Raw genomic sequence first — 19936 nt, 5'->3', positions numbered from 1 at the left:
ATACATACATGCATACATACATGGATACATACATAACATACATGCACACACATGTGGATACGACTCAAATGCAAGTTATGCAATGATTGATATTTTATAACACATGCGATCTAGTCTAAATACAGGAATGTACTAAATTTCGTTATCACACCCCTAACATTTACGTGAATGGTAATTATCACCTCAACGTTCAAACCTGGTATGATTGCTCTAAAAGTACTAATACTACAAAACAAAATCTTATATACGACATAACCTCTTGAAATGGTACCCAGGCTTGCCAGGTTTTTTGAACATGTGCAGAATACTCCAGGAGATTTTAACTAGAGACATGTATAACGGACAGACACAAAATTTTCAAAAATAGTAATCGGACACAGCCGCATCTACAGTAGGTCTTGCTTGATTTTCTGTGCCACACTGTATAACAAAATCATCTCAAAATTGGTTTGGAGAGTTGTTTGGAGATACGTGAGCAACACAAATTAGAAATTTCCATTTCCTCTCTAACAGACCCCGTTTTTTGCAGGATATAATGCTTCCCCTTGTTCACAAGCATACCCGGTTTCCGAACAATACTTTAAGGATTCATGAGATGAAATGAAAACGTGACAGATGACGAACAAATATATGCCAGTATATTCCACCAAACCATAGCTAATTTGATTATACATTGTGAACATGTATTATTATTTCTCTTCAATACTTACTTGTGCTGGCGCTCTGGATGTTTCATTTCAAGTAAAGTCTTTGCAAATACCTGAAAAACACAAAGTAATAAATATATTAAACACATATAATAATAAAGACGGTTGAGTGGTATATTTTTAGTAGGCTAATACGTTAACTTATGACCATTAACAAACCTGTTGTTAATAAAATAAGTATAAATCTAGATATGACTGAAAACGATGATATTATATAATTTGACAATAAACAATGAAACATAAGAAACATTAAAACAAATAGAGATGCGTATTTCAGGGTGAAAATAAAGACTTTTCTATTTAGTCAATACAAATCAATTCTGAAAATACCGTTTTACCTGTTCTTACATTGTCCAACATTAAAAGGTAAATTTGATCATTTCTCACATTGCTTAGAAATTACCTTTTTTCATTGAATCATTCCAAAATATGTATACGTATTAGACACATGCTTACAAAGCATGAGTGTTTATCTATGCTTACCTGTCCATTTTCAGGTGGATCTCCATTTCCAAATGTGCTGGTCACGATCAGTAAAAGTGATTCGTGTTCAAGATCAACGTAGTCATATTCATCCATGGATAGCACCTGCAGGGAAATCAACATCACGTAAAGCGAATAAACAGTATAAAGAAATCGCTTGAGCCCTTCAGATATTAACACAAACAAGTCAGACACTGCACTATTAGGCAATAATATTATTTTAAACAGTACAATATAGCGCATTTATTTTACGGAATTTTGTTTCGCATTCTGTTTCAATCCTTTGATAAGGTACGAAATTTTTGGTATCAAAGAGACAGTCAAGCGCCTATGTTGCCATGGTGTCATCTTGCGAAAGACAATATTGAAGGGTGAATTGAATTCTATACGATCCTTCACTCATGCCGTTAACTATCATTTCCTTATATATCAGTGTAGCTATATGTTGTGGCCTGCCAATAACTACATGAATCACAATGATTTTCAAAAAGGAGAGGTTGGTTAGGTTTTCGAATGTCAGCAAAACACTGATGTATCGTTTCTATTTCGAGATGACTAGATTGATCCTACTTTCTGCATCAGTGTAACTTTAGCAAGACAGAATATAACCGTTGAGAATATGGGTCCAACGAAGCTAAGCATACGGCTGGGTTCATTCAACATGTGTACCGAATGAAGCTCTTCGGAAGTATATCACAAATTCGATGAAACTGGATGCATATCCTATTGAAGACACTGGCACAAAACGACAATGGTATAAATTACAGTCTTATATGCTTAATGTGGTTTATATAACAATAGCGAGAAAGTAAGACTCAATGTATTTTATTTCAAAAGACGCGTATATTTTACTGTGAATATTTAAAACTGAGAGAAGATCAGGACCAACGAGAGTCGACATGCTTCACATATCATATATTCACTTTATTCAAAGTACTATTCAAAGTACTAACCAGAACAGTTCAAATTAATAGAAGCTTTTTCAAACCTGATATTTTATTTGTTATAAAATGTAACTTAATTGTAAAATAAAAATGATTCATTGACTAATTCTTTCTAAGCATTAATTATGGATGTCCTCCTAAGCCCTATGCTTTAAATTCGGGAAGACTGACGAAATAACCATCGATTGGACTTAAGGACATTGATGGTTTCTTTGATTGGAGCTCAGATTTAATCTTCATTTGCATTGCATAGATATTTATTGATAATTAGGACAGATTTCATGCTATACGTACCAAACGAGGTTTTCTTCTTCGCACTAAAATATTTGCAAACAATACTCCTTTTTGTTCATATGACAAATTCCTAATACGTTTGGACCTATGCTTTTCTGCAGACTGTTTCGAAATAACTAAAAAATCCTTGACAGGAATTTTTTTTGCTTGATATTGGTGATCAAATCTCAAGTTTTTGAACACGTATATGCTGCTAAGCGGTTTCTAAGTCTTTTAAGCAAGTGTATTATGGGCTGACGGGGATTGTTGTTCCTTTATAACAGATACTAGGAACTTATAGTTTATCTTTGAGTTTCCTGTTTATCATGTGAGATGGAACGCTATCATATGAATACTGTTTAAATACGTTACCCAATCATAATATCTTAAGGGAATACTATCTACCTAAGGTATGTGACATAGTTTCTCGGAAACTCGACTGGAGGAATGCCAACTGTATGAGAGCGGCTTAAAATAGGGAAACAATCACCCCACCGGTAAATCCAGCGGAAGTGCGCACATAGGACCTTACACGGGTATTCATTATAAACACTAAGTGAGGACGTTCACTGATATATCATATACCATGGGTTACTTTCAGTAAATAAAAATGTATATTCAGAGATATTTATTTATTTTATGTCTGATAACGAAGGATCTGAAGCAAGAATCTGAAGCTATATTACATAGTTTTGTGTTAGGTTACATTGGTGTATGTGACATTATGTTGTATAAAACGGTGCGTAATTTCAGAAAATATTTAAACCTTTGCATTGAATGCATGCTTGAAAATCTGGCAGAGTGTCCTAGCAAATCCTTCCGACTTTCCGGTCTCCGTGGCATACAGAATGGTGCATTTTACTCTTCTCGCAAGAGCTTTTCCCATAAAATGAACAGATAATTTCACCGCACTGTGAATGAAACCAATTTCTCCTAGTAAAATATGTTTCGTCGAAACTACTTACCCAATCATAATACCTTAGGAGAACAGCTACTAACTTGCAAATCCAGTCCTCCCAGACACTACGTTTAGCTAAAAGGGAGCAAACAGTATTCTGCCGAACTACGTGGCGGTCGGGAAGAGTGACTTCCCATTTGGTATAAGAAATGGCTGCAAATTCTAAGGACCATGAACTATTCAGTTTCTACTGTAGCGAATGGCAAAGCTGTCTATGGATGCAACTGCGCGGAGGTTGAGAGGGTTTATATGTATCACGAATGAGTAAATATTCTTGAAGAAACATATTTTGCTAGGAAAAATTGGTTTCTTCTTTAAATACGTTACCCAATCATAATACCTTAAGAGAATACTATCTACCTAAGGTATGTGACATAGTTTCTTGGAAACTTGACTGGAGGGGATACCATCTGTAGGGGAGCGGCTTAAAATAAGGAAACAATCCCCCCCCCACCGTTAAATCCAGCGGAAGTTGAGAATCAGTGTCTTCAGAAGCTGCTTATGGGCCTGAAAGGGTGACCTGTTGAGCTGCGGATATAAAGCTTTCCAGATCGAATTGGGCCCTCTTGGATGAGAGATATCAGAGAAAAAAGCTAGCGAATGTGGACCCCGCTCTCCACCCCACAGCTTGAATGATGTCTGTCAACGAACAGTTCCACCCTAATGTACGGCTGGTGGCAACTGCACTAACATTGGGAGCCCAAATAAGTTCATTTGAGCCGTGGTTATTTTCTTATATGCCGAGCGACTCAGTCACTTAGTCCAGGACGAGATAGTCTGTCTTCATATATCCTTCTGTATTGTCTTGAAAGGTAGTAAGAGGAATAATCTCCTCCAATGTAACGGTTCTTTTCTATTACATTGCCACATCACAGACCAAACTAATGTTTCTAGACGAGACAGAGGTCTCATGACGAAGGACTGGTTATCCGTGGAATGGAGGTGGTTCATGGCGATACAAGTGGATGCCGTCATGAGTAAGACTGAACCGTCTTGTCGGAACTTCATGTAATACGGATCAGCTGATTGGGTAAGTATGTCGTTAACATTATTAGAAAACAAATCTTGCAGAAAAGGTGTGTCTGAGATGCCATTGCAATTGGTTTAAAACGTGTCTTGTTCAACCAGGTTAACACAAAAGTTGTGTTCCACTTGGACACAGCTAATGTCTTTAGCAGTGTATACCCAAAGTTCGCGAGTAGGTCGGATAAGTCTTTGTTTTGTCCATTATCGTATTCTTTGGTGATGAACAAAGGAGTCAACAATAGTAGAACGGTAACCTTTCATCGTACTCTGTGCTATCCTTCGAAGAGTCAGAGGAAGTTAGGTATTTGAGGTACAGATTCCTGTTCATTTCTGCATTACTGAGTGAAAGCGTACCATGTGAATTCGTATGCTTTCAGTAGGAAGTCTTGTAGGAAAGGTATGCCTGAGATGCCCTTGAAGCTGGTTTAAAATGTGTATTGTTCAGTCAGGTTTATAACCAAGATATGTTCTACATGGGCATAGGTTTAACGTTTTCGGCCGTGTATATTCAAAGTTGACTAGTAGGTCGGATAAGCCTTTCTTTTGTTATATATCGTCTCTTCCGTAATGAAGAAAGGATCTCAGAGCGGTAACCTTTTAATATTGTCGGTGTTAACCGTCTTAGAAAAGCCAGATCATGTTAGCTATTTGCGGAATAGATGCCTGTATTCGTTTGTGCACCACTGGGTAAAAACATACCATGTGCCTTCATATGCTTTCAGAGTGGAGAGTCGTCTTGCTAGAGTGATTCTCTCCACGACTGGCTTTGAGAATAATTAATTTCTGAGGGCCTGCTTAATGTTTTCCAGACGTGCAGGTTCCATAGCTCTGAGTAGGAATGAAACAACTGCCGTCGTAGTCGTTTATGAAGATGAAGGAAAGTCCAAATTTTCCGAGGATTTCCCGTTGAGAGACTGATGAAGTTGTCATTGATTAAGCACTTATACCACTATTGTTTTGATACGTGGATCATGCGACACTCTGAATTTCTTTCCTTCTATATGACATTTGGAATCAGAGATGTTGCAGGTATGTGTATGCGTCCAAGCCGATTCAAATCTATCGATAAAGTGTCAAGCTTTAAATCCGAGAATGAAAATATAATATTGGCAATTGTTACTCCACCTTGTCCCAAACATGTCTACCAGAGGTTAGGCCCATCGGGTATATATGAATGAAAGTCGAGGAACGAAGAGACCATTCCAATTGTTTTATTTGATTGTTCGAGGACAAAGATTCTGTCCGTACGTTAGGAGTACTAGAATATGGAGAACATGTTCATGGATTTGTCTTTGACAACATCACTTTAGAAAGTCACACAACAGGGCGTCAAGGTCTTGGGACTTTGTTCCTCCTTTTCGTTAGAGAATCGTCAGCACTGTTTGATTTGGCTCCTTCTTGTTGCTTGAGTTAAGTCAACATTATATAGATGTAGGACAGAATGAGAACTCCCTTGCCAAGCAAATATTCCTACCACTAGTGAAAGGTTTTCACAACGGCAGTCATCTCCATAGACTCTCCACGGAGAGAGGATGCATCGCTGGCTTCCAGATTGGATGGTAGTAGTTTGGATCCTAAGCATCTGTACAGACGGTAATCTCGGGCAGTTGTAATTGTAGACGTATACCCGCCATGATCCAAGTTAGGTTTCCCCAATTCCACGAACGGTGCCTCAGTTATGTCCATATGATGAGAGAATGGTCCAGTGGGCAAACATTAGGCCTCCATTCCGGCAGAAGATTCATTTGTAATGGGTGCATAGGAAGGCTACCTATGACAGTGAGGTCCGCCTCGCTTTGAGCAAGCCTAGTAGGCAAAGGAATTCTCTTGCGGATAGAATGTCTCAGAAGGAAAGATGATAACATGGCTTCGATTTCGATGCCAGACCCTGCGAGAGACGAAATATTTTGCCTGTGTATTGAGCTCAAATATCTATGTGAACAAGTTGTTGAGGTGGTACTAGGTCGGATTTTGTCACCTTTAGGACGAGAAGTCCAGATTGGTAACACGTGAGGACCCATGAGCCGATGTCGAGCCCCTGTGTGAGTTCCCTGAATTGGTATACGATGCTATAGTCGATTAGCAGGAACGTCCTGTAAGCCTTGTGAATAGGGACATGAAAGTATGCACCAATTAAATCAACACTGATGGCAAAGTCTCCCTCATGGATGGCTTTCAAAATACGATGTGGGGTTCCATTGAGAACGAAGGGGCGTGAATGAATTGATTCAAGGTGCCTAGGTCGAATGTCATTTGCCTAATGAGAGATAGGGCCTTGTTGTGCAAGATCCGCTTTGGTATGCAAGCACTGTGGCTTTCGCTGGATGGAGTTTCGATGGGACTGTTTTCAGAGGTTCATTTACTATGAGTTTTCCCTGGGCACTTTTGTTGGTTTACCGTTATATCCCTGTATCGATGCTGTGATTGTGGTAGGTAGGGAAATTGATTTCCTGCGTGGCTTGATTGTGGACATCTTTAATCTGGACGTAACATAGGATAAAAGTTCTGTTTTTAGCTTGGCCTTATGATGGTTCTTCAGAAAAGTGCAGCCAGAAAGCATTAGGTTGCGTTCTGCCAATTTTAGTTTGGTAGCTGCGGTTACAGCATTAGCCAAAGTGTGTTGAGCGGCTCTATTCAGTAAACGGGCCATTCTTGAGATCTGCATGCCATGAGGTATCCGGAGTGGGAGTAGTTAAGCTTTATTCTTTCTGTTGAAATATAGCCATTAAGACGAAGTCCAACATCGAAGTCAGGGCAACAATATTGCGCACTGACTGCCGAATGTCATTAGAGGCCATCCAGTCCATGCGTATGGAGTGTGCCTTTGTCATCCCAAAAGTGGCCATATCATTTTCAACTGCTCTGATGTCCAACTGAAAGATTGGTGTGTGTAAAGGTAGAACCGCCGACGAACTGATGATGAATGTGAGTCAGAATGACTCTAACTCTCCCAGATTATGGAAATAATTGAAATTGTTCCGTCGTGATATCAACAGATGCTGTAACTCAAGTTTGTTGACTGAGTAGGAGAAGGATATAAAAACGGGAGCTAAAGGTAAATAAACGTCATCATTGGAGGCTCTGAAGGCAGAATCTTTCCAAATATCGAATACTGTAGAATCCTCCCATGCCATCGGATACTGTATAATAGATGACAGCAATGTAGAACAAGTAGCATAATCTTTGTTGCATGAGGTGAAGCTACGTTCCCCTGTAATGCTTGAGACTTAACTGGCGAAGAGCGACTAGGTCTGCTGCTCAATAAACTCTTAAAACGCTTTTTTTAATTGACTTCGAGACAGTCGCTGACTAAAGAGTCTCTTCTAGTGGCAGAGTGTAGAGAAATTATGAAGCGACATCTGTTGAAGCGTAAGGAACGATTCCTGGCATCGTGTCGGATGAGTGCCTCGAGGTAGTATGACGGTTTGATAGGACCCTCCACATGTCTGCTAAAGTCGGTTTTAACGTACAGGAAGCCGGGATATTAGTTACTGAGTACGTACTATCGATAGTTTAGCCCTTTGTGAACCCCAGTATATGGAGTAGGCCGGACGCAACGGCAATACGCGATCTGTATTGGTATGATATGTTGAGGATCACCAATTATGGTTGGGTTATTGGATGTTTGGTCCATATAACCTGTACGTAAGTCTGCTGAGTGAGAGAGAACTTGGCTCTTTGTTAGCTGTTCTTCGCTGTTGCATAATAGGAAAAGGTCAAACGCCGAGGAGGAAAGGTAGAGGAAGTTGCCAAAATGTAGTCTCGTGGCGGTGCATTTGGTACCGGAGTTGTATTTCAGAGCGTGTCAATGTCAGGAGCTTAGTGGCTGAATGATAAATGGATTTATCTGGTTTGTCCGCCAGAAAGTCTCACACAGAGGAACGATCAGCATACAGGCTGGTGACTTTGTCGTCCTGACCTGTTTTTCTGCGCTTTGCACGTAGCTTTAATATGTAAAACAACAAGAATAAAAAAAAACATAAAACGGTAGTCCTGCACCTGTGTGTTAAAACGCAACGTCGGTTCGGAGCTTGAAAAACGCAACCAGAAAAGAAAGTCTAATAAAGCGATCAAGGATGCAGGCAAGACATGATAGCAATACCACCTGTAAGAAGGAGAAGTATAAACCTGTGAGCATCACATGCAATGATTTAATAAAGTGTGGGCGCAGAGCTATATCAAATTGCGGTTGCCTTGGGAAAAAAGAGATAAAAAACTACACCGCTACTTATAGGGAATGTCACGTACGGTACGTACAGGTAAAGCCATTGACGTGTGTCATTCCATGGTTAAGGATACCTTGGAAAAGCAAACTCATCTGTATTTACCAGAAATGACGAAATCATACATATATGGAATTTCTAAAGGGCATAAAAACATGCTCACGTAAAAATATTATAGCCCTGACCAATATTGTGATGTCTCGTAAGCTACCCGTGCGAGTGTCAAAATGCTCTTTAAATATAATAGAATGCTTATGCAGATAACTTAACTCAAATGTCGCCTATAGAAACATGCATAAGCAATACGCGACTGAGTAAACCGTGTATAGAGAGTCAAACGGTACTTGTCCGACCAGAGCGGAATTAATACAGATGTGCACACAAAATTATCTACATTACACACACGAAACCTTCATATGAAAGGGACCAGAGGCACCGTTATAAATACATACAACGTAAGTGCGACAGTAGATGTTATGAGGCAATTACCTGTGAGGAAAATTGCTAACACACCGCCTATATAAGGCAAAAACAAACAATGAAATTGGCGTCCGGACGCTACGAATATCTTGGAATTGAAACCCACTGATATGTACCCGTTAGATATGGAATTGCACATATATTAAGAGTTTTGATAAACGCTATACACTTGCACGTGCATAATAATTACAGCACGAACTGAATGTGAAGCTTCGGCTCCCTAAATGTGTGACGATGACAATGTGTAAGCAAATTGTAAAGGCAGAACTGTGTCGTGATAGGAAGAGAAACAGTCGGTAATATAGATCGGGAGTATTTTCCTTAGAAGTGAAAACTCCTCCCACTTGGTCTATCGTGACGAGAGCGTGAGTCTATGCACGCGCAGTAGTAACTGAAGGGTTCTTAGTCTTTGCCGCCAAGCCTTATACCTAAGAAAAGATCACTTATCCCGACCGCAACATAAGTCAGCAGACAATCGTTTGCTCTCCTTAGCTAAACGTAGTATCTAGGAGGGCTGAAATGGTGACGTAGTTCTAGTGTTTCTAAGTTATTAAGATTGGGTAACGTATTTAAAGAAGAAACATAAGGTGAATAGTATCATGCTTCATATAGCGTCACTGAAAACCTCAGATAAATGCGGTTTATTTGAAGTGCAACTAGAAATATAATATTTATGTATATGAATAATTTCAAATGTTTCTTAGATATTAAATGGACACTCTATCAAAGTTTGTATCTACCCCTTAGTAATCCAATTAATGCGGACTTATTGACAGCGCCTAATCTTTAGAGCTCTAAGTGCTTTAAGATATATGATAACACAAAAATATATATAACGACAAGATTACAAATGCAAAAACTATGAAATTACAAAACATAAAAATGCTGACATTAATTAATGAAGTAAAGTTTATTAAGTCTTTAAATATATTACTGTACTCTGAATATGTTAATTTAAGAGCAACTATGAATGACCTCACATATTCACTGTATTTAAAATATATGATCAATTCGTTCCATGTAGCTGGACACTGGTACGCACAAGAACATTGTTTATATGACTCCTTCTGAGTGTATGAACAATGAAAATAAGAGTGTCAGAGAGGAAGAACTTTGATAACATGTACACATAAGAAAACGATATTTCCTTGTGAGCGTTATTACATTTTCATAACTTTCAATGCATCGAACTTCATTGATACAAAAGATCCAATTGGACATTATGATGTATCATTAGATTGCTTTGCGTTGGAGAGATTTCATCGACACGAACATATTTGGAAGTCTTATTTCAGTAACATTATTTTATTTACGAAAACATCAAAGCACTATTAGGCGCCAAGTCTTCCGAAAACGCGTAGTTCTTTTGAGACTTTCTACTCGATAAACAGGACAATGAAAATCCCAATAGTTTTCTCATATTGAAGTAATGACATGTTTTCCTTTTATCGTATCATATGGCGCAACGTTTTGCAATAGAACAGCATTGCAGAAATGGTATTTTATACTGTTATCAGCAAAGATAATACATATTCTAACAGATAGGTACATTGGACTGGATCAAGTCAACGAAATGCAGCATAGTGAAAAGATTGTGTGGTTGATTCTGGATTTACTTACTGGCCTAATTGTCGGAATCCAATCTTACGTCTCGGCTTGTCAACACTATTTGTTGTATCCTTGTCTTTCTTCCAGACGTGTGTTTTCCACGGGGCGTTCTGCAAAATATTTGTGTGTATATGGGCAGCTCCGAAAATTTTAATTTTTGTGTGAAATCCCGTATTCATTCACCCGGCTAGCAATGCCTACGTGAATTTAAACTTCTGAAGACTAATAACACTGGACAACAAATTTTTACAAAAGTCATGTTACTGAAATAAAATTAGTCAATTCTTATCAATTTTTATGTGCTGAACACGAATATGACAGTCAAATTGCAAAATTGGCTCTAGTTTTTTTGTAATCTGCAAGAAATTAATGTTTACATAACGAAATGCATTCCAATAGTAAAAGGTCAACTGTAATAGCCTACCTATAAAAAATCAAGTCATTGACTACATCTTAGATTTCTTCGCCTGTCTCCTGTACAGCTGTTCGGGAGCATCTCTGAGGAGTGTCCAGCAGTAGTCAGCCAGCATTGTAGTGGACCATTTTCCCTGGTATCTTTGTTCCATTGTTGCGATATCTTGATGAAAACGTTCGCCGTGTTCATCACTAACAATACCACAGTTGCTAGGAAAGAAATCCAAATGGGAATGAAGGAAGTGAATCTTTAGAGACATATTGCAGCCAAGTTTCTTATACTTCATCAACATGTCTTCTACTAATTCCTTATAGTTTTCTGCCCTAACATTTCCGAGGAAGTTTGTAGAAACTAGGCGAAAAGCATTCCATGCTTGTTTCGCGTCACCTTCCAGCAAGTTGTTGAACCGGTCATCTTTGAAAAGCTCTCGAATCTGAGGACCCACAAAAACTCCCTCTTTAATCTTTGCTTCGCTGAGTCGAGGGAATTTTTCATGCAGGTATCGGAATGCTGGCAAAGTCCGGTCAATGGCTTTCACGAAGTTCTTCATCAAACCTAGTTTGATGTGAAGGGGTGGTAGCAAGATTTTCTGAGCCTCAACCAGAACTGGGTGTTGGATATTCTTCTCTCCAATGGCTACATTCTGCCTGTGAGTCCATTCCTTCCTCATGTAGTGCATTTCCCTTGCTCGGCTATCCCACTCGCATAAGAAACACATGTATTTTGTATATCCTTGCTGCAGTCCCATTAAAAGGGCAACTACCTTCAAATCACCACAGAGGTGCCAGCTGTACTTGTTATACTCAATGGAATTCAGTAGCTGCCTTAAGTTATCGTATGTCTCTTTCATGTGGACAGCATACGCTACTGGAATAGATGGAAGAATGTTTCCATTGTGCAAAAGCACAGCCTTGAGACTCAGTTTCGAAGAGTCCACAAATAGTCTCCATTCTTGTGGGTCATGAGTGATTTTTAAAGCATTCATGAGGCCCTCAATATCGGAACAGAATATCAGATTACTTTCCTTTCTGAAGAAAGGCTCCAATTGCTGGTGGCGCTTTCGATATGCATTAATTGTGACATCTTCTTCTAGAAGATTCCATTGTTGGAGTCTTGATCCTAGCAATTCTTCCTTGTTCTTTGATAAGTCCAAATCACGAATCAGGTCATTTAGTTCTTCCTGTGTTATTCTGTGTGGGGTTGATGATGCACCACAGTGAAAATCTGGATCACTGCATGCTGATGGACCAGGGGAAGAACAGGTCGACTCACCTTTGTCTTCGTCAGATGAATCAAGAGAATATTCTGCTGGAGGTTCTGGAATAGGAAGTCCCTCACCATGTGGAACTGGTCTCAATGCAGACGGAATGTTTGGGTAGACTATTCTCGACTTCTTTCGCTTCGTTATTCCGCCGGAAAGAGGAGGAACCAAGCAGAAGTAACAGTCATTTAGGTGGTTGCTTGGCTCTCTCCACACCATTGGGACTGCAAACGGCATTGATGACCTTTTGCAATTCAACCACTGTGAAAGCTGTGTTGTACATGTAGCACAGCATATATGCGGAGCCCAAGGCTTGTCTTGGTCACCAACCTTGCATCCGAAGTAAAGATGATATGCCTTCTTCACTTGAGAATTGATACTTTTCTTCTGGTTGGCAAATGTCACTTCCCCACAAATATAGCAAAAATTGTCCGCGGTATTAACACACTTTCGAGGCATTACTGTTCTTTATTGTACGTAAATGGATAAAATAATAAGTTTTATGTAACAGTAGCTTGAACTGTCTCGCACAACGTCTAAAATATTTTAAATGCTGAACCTATCTGATTGGGCTTTATATAGTACACTGCTTACGTCAGCTTCAGCAGCCGCCTGGCATTAGTATAATAGGCCTACACATGTATAGTACACTGCTGACGTCAACTTACTTCAGCAGCCGCATGGCATTAGTATTGCATTGCATCAGAAAATGATGCAATCAACTGTGGATGATGTGAGCAAGATGGTATTATGCAATGTTACATCATTATTCCGGATGTTGCTGCAGTCCTACTGGAGAAATTTACACAGTGAAACATAGAAAATGAGGTATATGAATATCTTCAAAACGAGAGCCAATACAAATTTTTCACGGTTATATTCGTGTTCGGCACACCAAAATACTACAGATTAGGGCCTTTTCAAGTCAGTAATGATTTCACTGTTGACCAGTGTAATGTAAACTTGTTTCATGTGAATTTATATATCCATCTTACCCTAGTGGATGTGTCCCAATTTTTATATTATTTCTTTAAGTGCAAACTTGACTACTCTCTTCCCATAACTATGGTGATCTCAAATTGCACAATGATTTTCAGATAGCTAATGTAACCAGTTACTAAATGGAATAAAGACTTATATTCCCTCTTGCGAGTCGCTCGCGTTCTGTAATGAGATCTCACCTATGCGAGAAGTGCAATTATGATTTGTGTTTTAATCATTTATGATATCTAACTGATGTCTGTAACAATTTTATGTCACAGTTTTAAGTGGTTTATTTTTTGCTCGTTCCTCAGTGTATACAGTATTTTGGGAAGGTCAGCAGGACTATCGAGGATGGTGACAGACACATTTTAACACCTTCTACGTCTCTCTCTCTCTCTCTCTCTCTCTCTCTCTCTCTCTCTCTCTCTTGCTCTTCTTTTTTAATTAAACAATGTGTAGGGTACGTTTTAGAGTGTAAGCCCATCTGTCAAGGTAAAGGTTCCAGAGGGGAAAAATACACAATATGCTAAAACGAATATGTTTATACCTGTGATAACCTTTGAGCTGCCTGTATTCTAAGGGTTAACAACAAACACAAAGCTTAGACACCTGATGTTTGTAAACAACTCATTATATAAAATCTATTATGTAGCAATGATACTGGTGACTGAATATCATAAACAATCTGAGTCTGAGTTCGTGCTTGAAATTCATTATATACCATTTAGACATGATGAATCAAAAGTGAAGTTTCTTACGATAGATTGAATGCAAACCACAAGCTGATTCTCAACTTTGAGAATTGTATGATCTCTAGGGAAGGTACAAGCAAGATTACAAAACCAATACCATAGTTGTTTTTGTTTTGTTTTTAAATAAATACATAAATATTACTATTTTTATAAAGTCTGCAGCCCGTGTCATTTTTGTTTCTGTGTAATAAATGTCGTAAATGTCATGTTTGATGAATACAGTCTTGAGATTATATTTGCACCTATACGCAGAAATTAAGGTACTTTAATGGCGTTCACGTGTGAAATTGAAGATCCGTTGGCACTGTAAAATATAAGGTGAATGTTATCTATTGTTGCAACTATATATTAACGTAATGTGAGGAAATGCACTCTTGATCTATTTTTTGCATTCTGTATTTATCTTGTCATTATACCTGATACTCATATGATGGCTTGAGTTTGTAATTTAGCATCTCCTGACGGAAGACAGGAGTTAAGCTGCCACTCATGGGAGGTACTATCCAGACCCAGTCTGATGGACATCCACCACGTAGACGCTGCTCGTTCTCTAAGTGGCTCATGAAAGACTCAGCGGCGGTATGGTGATCCATAATGGTTACACCTTTCGCCTGCAATATAAATAGATTTTCCTCTGATATGAGTGATGCCTATAATGGAGTTCTGAACTCGAAAAATGAAACAAAAAACCGTTGTTGTACTTAACAAAGTAACGACAATATGTCATTTTGGCAAAAACAAAACTTGGCAAGGATTTTGCCGCGGTCTGAATATATTTTGGTCTTCAAATAATATGTGCAGCCTTTCTTAAAACGGATCAAGTAACATTGTCATAGATTCACTAAAGTATGTGTACTATATTTACTGCTAATAGGTAAAGGATGATTTACCTAATAGGATGACAGTCTTTCTTGATAATATATGGTGAGATGTAGTTTTGGAAGAGGAACGAACCTATAGCAGTACATGGTTTAGCCAACAAGAACCTACCTGTACAATATGTCAGCTATCCCAGTGCAATTATGCTATTGTTTCTAATGGAATATATCTGCGAGCACTGATAATATTTGGTACTACTGAAAACAAATCATAATAGAGACTATAAATTACATAGTGAAAATAGTAGATATGGTAAATGTCAGAAAAAGGATTCGACTATGAAAATAGATTTTTATCGAAGAAAACACTTTGCATATTGATTTTCGGTAGTGGTTGACCTTTGTAATATCCTGTATACACATTTGTTTAGATATAGGTGCTTTGCTTAAAAGTAACATAATCATCAGAATAACTACGACGGCAAAATTACAAGACTGCCGTGAAACAGAAAACGTTATTATTGGTTATCCACATTTTCTGACATATCTACATACATTTAATTTCCGCCACAATGTTGCAGTTTTGGGAAAAAATCCGCCAGGGTGATCACCATGCATCTTAAAGAAGATAAAAGTATATAAACCTGATAACTAAACAGCACAGCTACATTTATTTCCACCAAGGCTATGTCCTTCCACAGGCTGGAATTCTTCCTTGTGTCTAGCTGCATCTTCTGAGCAACTGTCTGGAATAAAATGAATGTTTGCTAGCTTTATCGCAGTTTCTTATTCATCATGATATTTTGTGTGGATGATAGTTGAAATTAATCTTCGTCCAAATATGATGAGCATTACAGTTCAGATTATTAGTGAAAGCACTTTCGACAAAACAACGAATTATAGTGTATGAGCATAATATAACATTGTAGTTTTTCTGACAAGTCTTAGTAAACGATTATAATAGCTCAATGCATTTGTACTGGCCAAAAGATTAGACTTACCTCCAGGATGTTGTACCGATTAGGGTCACATAGGTCCCGGGCCCCTACTTCTGTGGACATGTACCAGCCATTAAAGGGAGCGGCAGTGAACTCCAGACCGCCGCAGTCAAACATCATATTAGATACGGCTGGCAGCGTGTACCATTTTAGACCTAGGTCTGCAAACCACGGAAATCTGTGACATAAAAGACATCGCTTTGTTTCCTATGATTTTGGTGCAAGCTAAGAAACCATTTGACTTTTCAATATAAACAATGATGAGAAAATTAGAAGGTTAAAAATCTATATTAATATATTTTATAACTCTTTCTACTATTTGAGTCGTCTAACAACCAGTCGCATTCCAGCCTACAACCCGCTATACCCATTGTATAAACCAAATCAAGCCTTCCAATACCAAGTTCTTTGTTAAAAGAAAAGTTTGAATAATGCCAGCAAGCAAATCTCGTCTGATCTGACCTTCGTTAAAATAAATTCAAAAGACACACAATGACGTTAAGGGTTCACTGCATAACGGTCTGATTGGCTGACACAACGTTTCATTTTGCATTATATTAGTGAATGTCGCATCCAAATGGGACTTGATGAGGTCGAACATAGAATGCTTGGCCGCATCGAGACTAATTATAATTGAACACTCTAGCTTTCAATATTTCAGTCAAAACGAAAACAATTTTCAGATAAAGTAATGCTGCATAATCCTACTGGACTGTATTTAATACACATATACAATTATCTAAGGACCTATGAAACAATGTAAACCTTCAGGTTTGCCATTGAGCTCAAACTCACTGCACACCGTAAAACAGTTGTTTGAAAAAGATGAATGATGAAGGTGCCGATTCTGTTAAAAGCTAACCAATGGTACAGTTGGGAAGAGGGACATTTACGGCCAGGAGCCTCTCCTTGTAGATCGCCGTATTTTATGATAAAGGATGGTTAAGTGTACACGATATTAAACAGATTGATAAGAGCTTTACTTGGGATGCTTCATTTCAACTTCCAGAACCAATTCAGGCGGGATGTCAAAAAATTCTGGATCATGCTCATTGGCTTGTAGGACCAGTGGGAGGATATCAAATCGTCCGTTCTTTCCTTTCCAGCCCAGTTTCTGGCAGACCTGTGCAGAACAAAAAAATTGCATAGTGAGGAAACCTGTGCATTATCTGTTGAAATTATTCATGTATATTGATAAAATAAAATTAAAAACTCATAAACTCACATGGTTGATATAATAACAAATAACACTTTAAAAGTGTATTTTCTTTTAATCAAAGTTTTCAATTAGTAGACAACAAAATTTAAAGAAATTTACGTCATTTTACCTCAGTAAATTCAACGTGGAATGGGTCTCCGATCACAGTTCCGTCCGATTGTTTATAGCCGGCATACGAGAACAGCTGTGCGTTCCATACACGAAAGTTGCGTCTTCCGCTGATTCGATGTGGAAATATTGTTATGGCGGATCTGTAAAAATGCAATTCTACGTATAAATAAATTCAGCCTGTAAGCTGATAGTACTCCTAACAAAATTATTTCACGACACTAATTCTGATTTATCAGAATCCCACTAAACCCTTTCGTTGTCTAACCTCATTAGAGTTGAGATTCAATTTGATACTACACAGTATCTCTAAACACTAAGCTTTAAATATTCCTTAGGACAGTTTTAATAGAACGTGATTGTACAATGCGCCGACAGATCATGACATTTTACAAATTTACCCTCATACGATGTTCAGCACAGGTTGTTTAAAGAAAAGAAATTACAAAAAGCCTTGAGAAAGTAAGCGTCTCTACTGAAAATCCATTCCTAATAAACTATTTCATAATCAGATATTTTCGAAATGTATTCGTATTGTTGTTTCTAAGATATATAAATATATTACACATACACCAATAAAATATAGTATGACAGTATTAATGGCGTACGATTCAAAGATCATTACTAATATATTTGGTACATATTCTTAGAATGGTTCATGGATTGCTGTTGTTGTCATTTCTCGTGTTTTTTTTTTTTTGTTTTGTTTAAGACAAATAATCAAATGCTAATTAGAATATCCGATTCATTAATATATGTTTCCGCGCATGATACACGAAGGATCATTTGTGTTTTATTGTGCATTGAACATTTTCTCCAGAAATATATCTGGTTTTTCAAACACATTTTAAACCGTTTATAAAAAGTTTCTAAATCATAAAGCTTAGGGAAAAAACATAGCTTTCCAAAATATGTGTACAAAGTAGAGATTATAACCGTTAGATCATACAATATCCAATCGGACGTTGTTTGTTAAATCCAAAAAGTCAACTACCCCATTGCCTTGAAATATAAGCAATACTGGATATATAATTGTCCTTTTCCCTAGTTGAAACAGAGAGATGCAATTTTCAAATATTTCAAATCACAGCCACATACTATAAATAGAATTGACATTGCAAGCGATGATTGTTTTCCAGATATCTTACTCGCTACAAACCAAAGCCAGCGAGAGAGTGATGTCCACCGCAACATTAATCTACAGTACATCCTCAGAGAATACGAGAATAAAACAGGTCTCGTCGGTTGCTTGTCTAAGCACCTAACATGGATATCTTTGGTATATTTCCTTGCGTACACGAATAAACAGATTTAAGGCGGCCTTTGCTGTGTGTAGTAGTATGGTATGTTCAAAAAAAGGGTTTCATTAGAGTCATATTCTTTGCAATGCACGCAGATTTTAGTGTTGCAGCTAAATAAATCTTACAAAAGCACACTTTAAGCATATTGTGGATAGCATTTAGAAGAGATTCATTCAAATCTTTGAAAAATTCATGGCATTATCTGTTTTTCATGCCTTTATAGGTTTTGACCAGATATCTGATTCGTCTCGCAGCGATTTTAGTAACGCCTGGGGAATATAAAATGGTAATGATGAGGTTATTATAGATATCGTAGCACATAGCTGTACTCCTACAGAGCAAGCAGTGCAATAAAATGTGCTAGCACCACACAGGTTTTCACTCCTTACATATGACCATCCCAGTACCTGTATGATTGGTGATGAGGCATCGGGAAGAAGACAGTTTGACGCTATACCTCCATCTCAGTCAGGTTGGTTCAGGTTCTCCGAAAGAGTAGCTAACTATTTTGGTTATTGATGGGTCAAACGTAAATAAATAAATCCGAGGCTGTCGTCGACATTAAAATGGGGGAAAGGAAGCCATGTGAACAGATGTGGAAATCATCGACATTAAAATGGGGGAAAGGAAGCCATGTGAACAGATGTGGAAATCATTAAGGGCATAGCTTTTCAAAGTGTCATATTCGTGTCAGGAGCTTACTAATAATGACTGTGCCAGTGGAAAGATACAGAGGAAATGAAATTATTACATAAACCGAACAATGCAGATTCGCTGGGGAGTGTTGATGTTACTAGTTTAGAAATCTCTTACCGTATATACAATAGCATGATCCATATGAACTTAAAATGCGAATTTTGTGTATCAATTTTCATATTGTTGTCAGGTATTTATGATATGGTGTGTACAATCATGTGTGTAAAATCGTGTGTGTAATTGGAACAGTTATGATGACGTATGTGGGGGCCCTGAGTGGTCGAGTGGTCTAAAGCGCTTACCGTTCCGGATCACTGCCACCTCACCGCTGTCTGGGTGGGTTCGAGTCTCAGGCTCGGCTATCGTTGGTATATTAGAGAGTTTGCCAGTAGCTTCTCGTGGGTCTGTGGTTCTTCCCGGGGTTTTTCAAGGTTCTTCCTCCACATGTTATACTGGCTGCCATATATAGCCTATCTATCCATGCTGAAAACGGCGTTAAACCTTACAACAACAACAACAACAACAATAACGTATGTTTCTGCATACACTGTTACCTTGCATATCAATATACATATTCTATCAATATCGTGCAATATTATCACAATTGTGCATGATGCATTATAGCACTGTGCATTGAAGTCACACTGCCAGATGAAAGACATATGGTCAATAACAGGAATGT

At 38.2% G+C, this 19936-nt stretch overlaps 1 protein-coding gene across 1 annotated transcript in view; it reads right to left on the bottom strand.

The window, feature by feature from the left end:
* The window catches only part of LOC149807871 (nitric oxide synthase 1-like), a 31615-nt gene that overhangs the window by 265 nt on the left and 11414 nt on the right, over positions 1-19936 (bottom strand). The window contains exons 6-14 of the mRNA XM_089961748.1: positions 17259-17400; positions 16914-17053; positions 15934-16108; positions 15577-15678; positions 14531-14725; positions 10715-10812; positions 3174-3318; positions 1191-1295; positions 711-760 (exon numbers count right to left, since the gene is read on the bottom strand). Coding sequence (XP_089817874.1) covers positions 711-760; positions 1191-1295; positions 3174-3318; positions 10715-10812; positions 14531-14725; positions 15577-15678; positions 15934-16108; positions 16914-17053; positions 17259-17400 — 1152 coding nt within the window. The remainder of the gene's footprint in view (positions 1-710; positions 761-1190; positions 1296-3173; positions 3319-10714; positions 10813-14530; positions 14726-15576; positions 15679-15933; positions 16109-16913; positions 17054-17258; positions 17401-19936) is intronic.

Source organism: Sinohyriopsis cumingii, chromosome 1 (genome assembly GCF_028554795.1).
Source record: "Sinohyriopsis cumingii isolate HCF-2022 chromosome 1, ASM2855479v2, whole genome shotgun sequence".
NCBI lineage: Eukaryota > Metazoa > Mollusca > Bivalvia > Unionida > Unionidae > Sinohyriopsis > Sinohyriopsis cumingii.
Note: the sequence above shows the minus strand (reverse complement) of the source record. Positions and strands in the feature narration are given on the sequence as shown.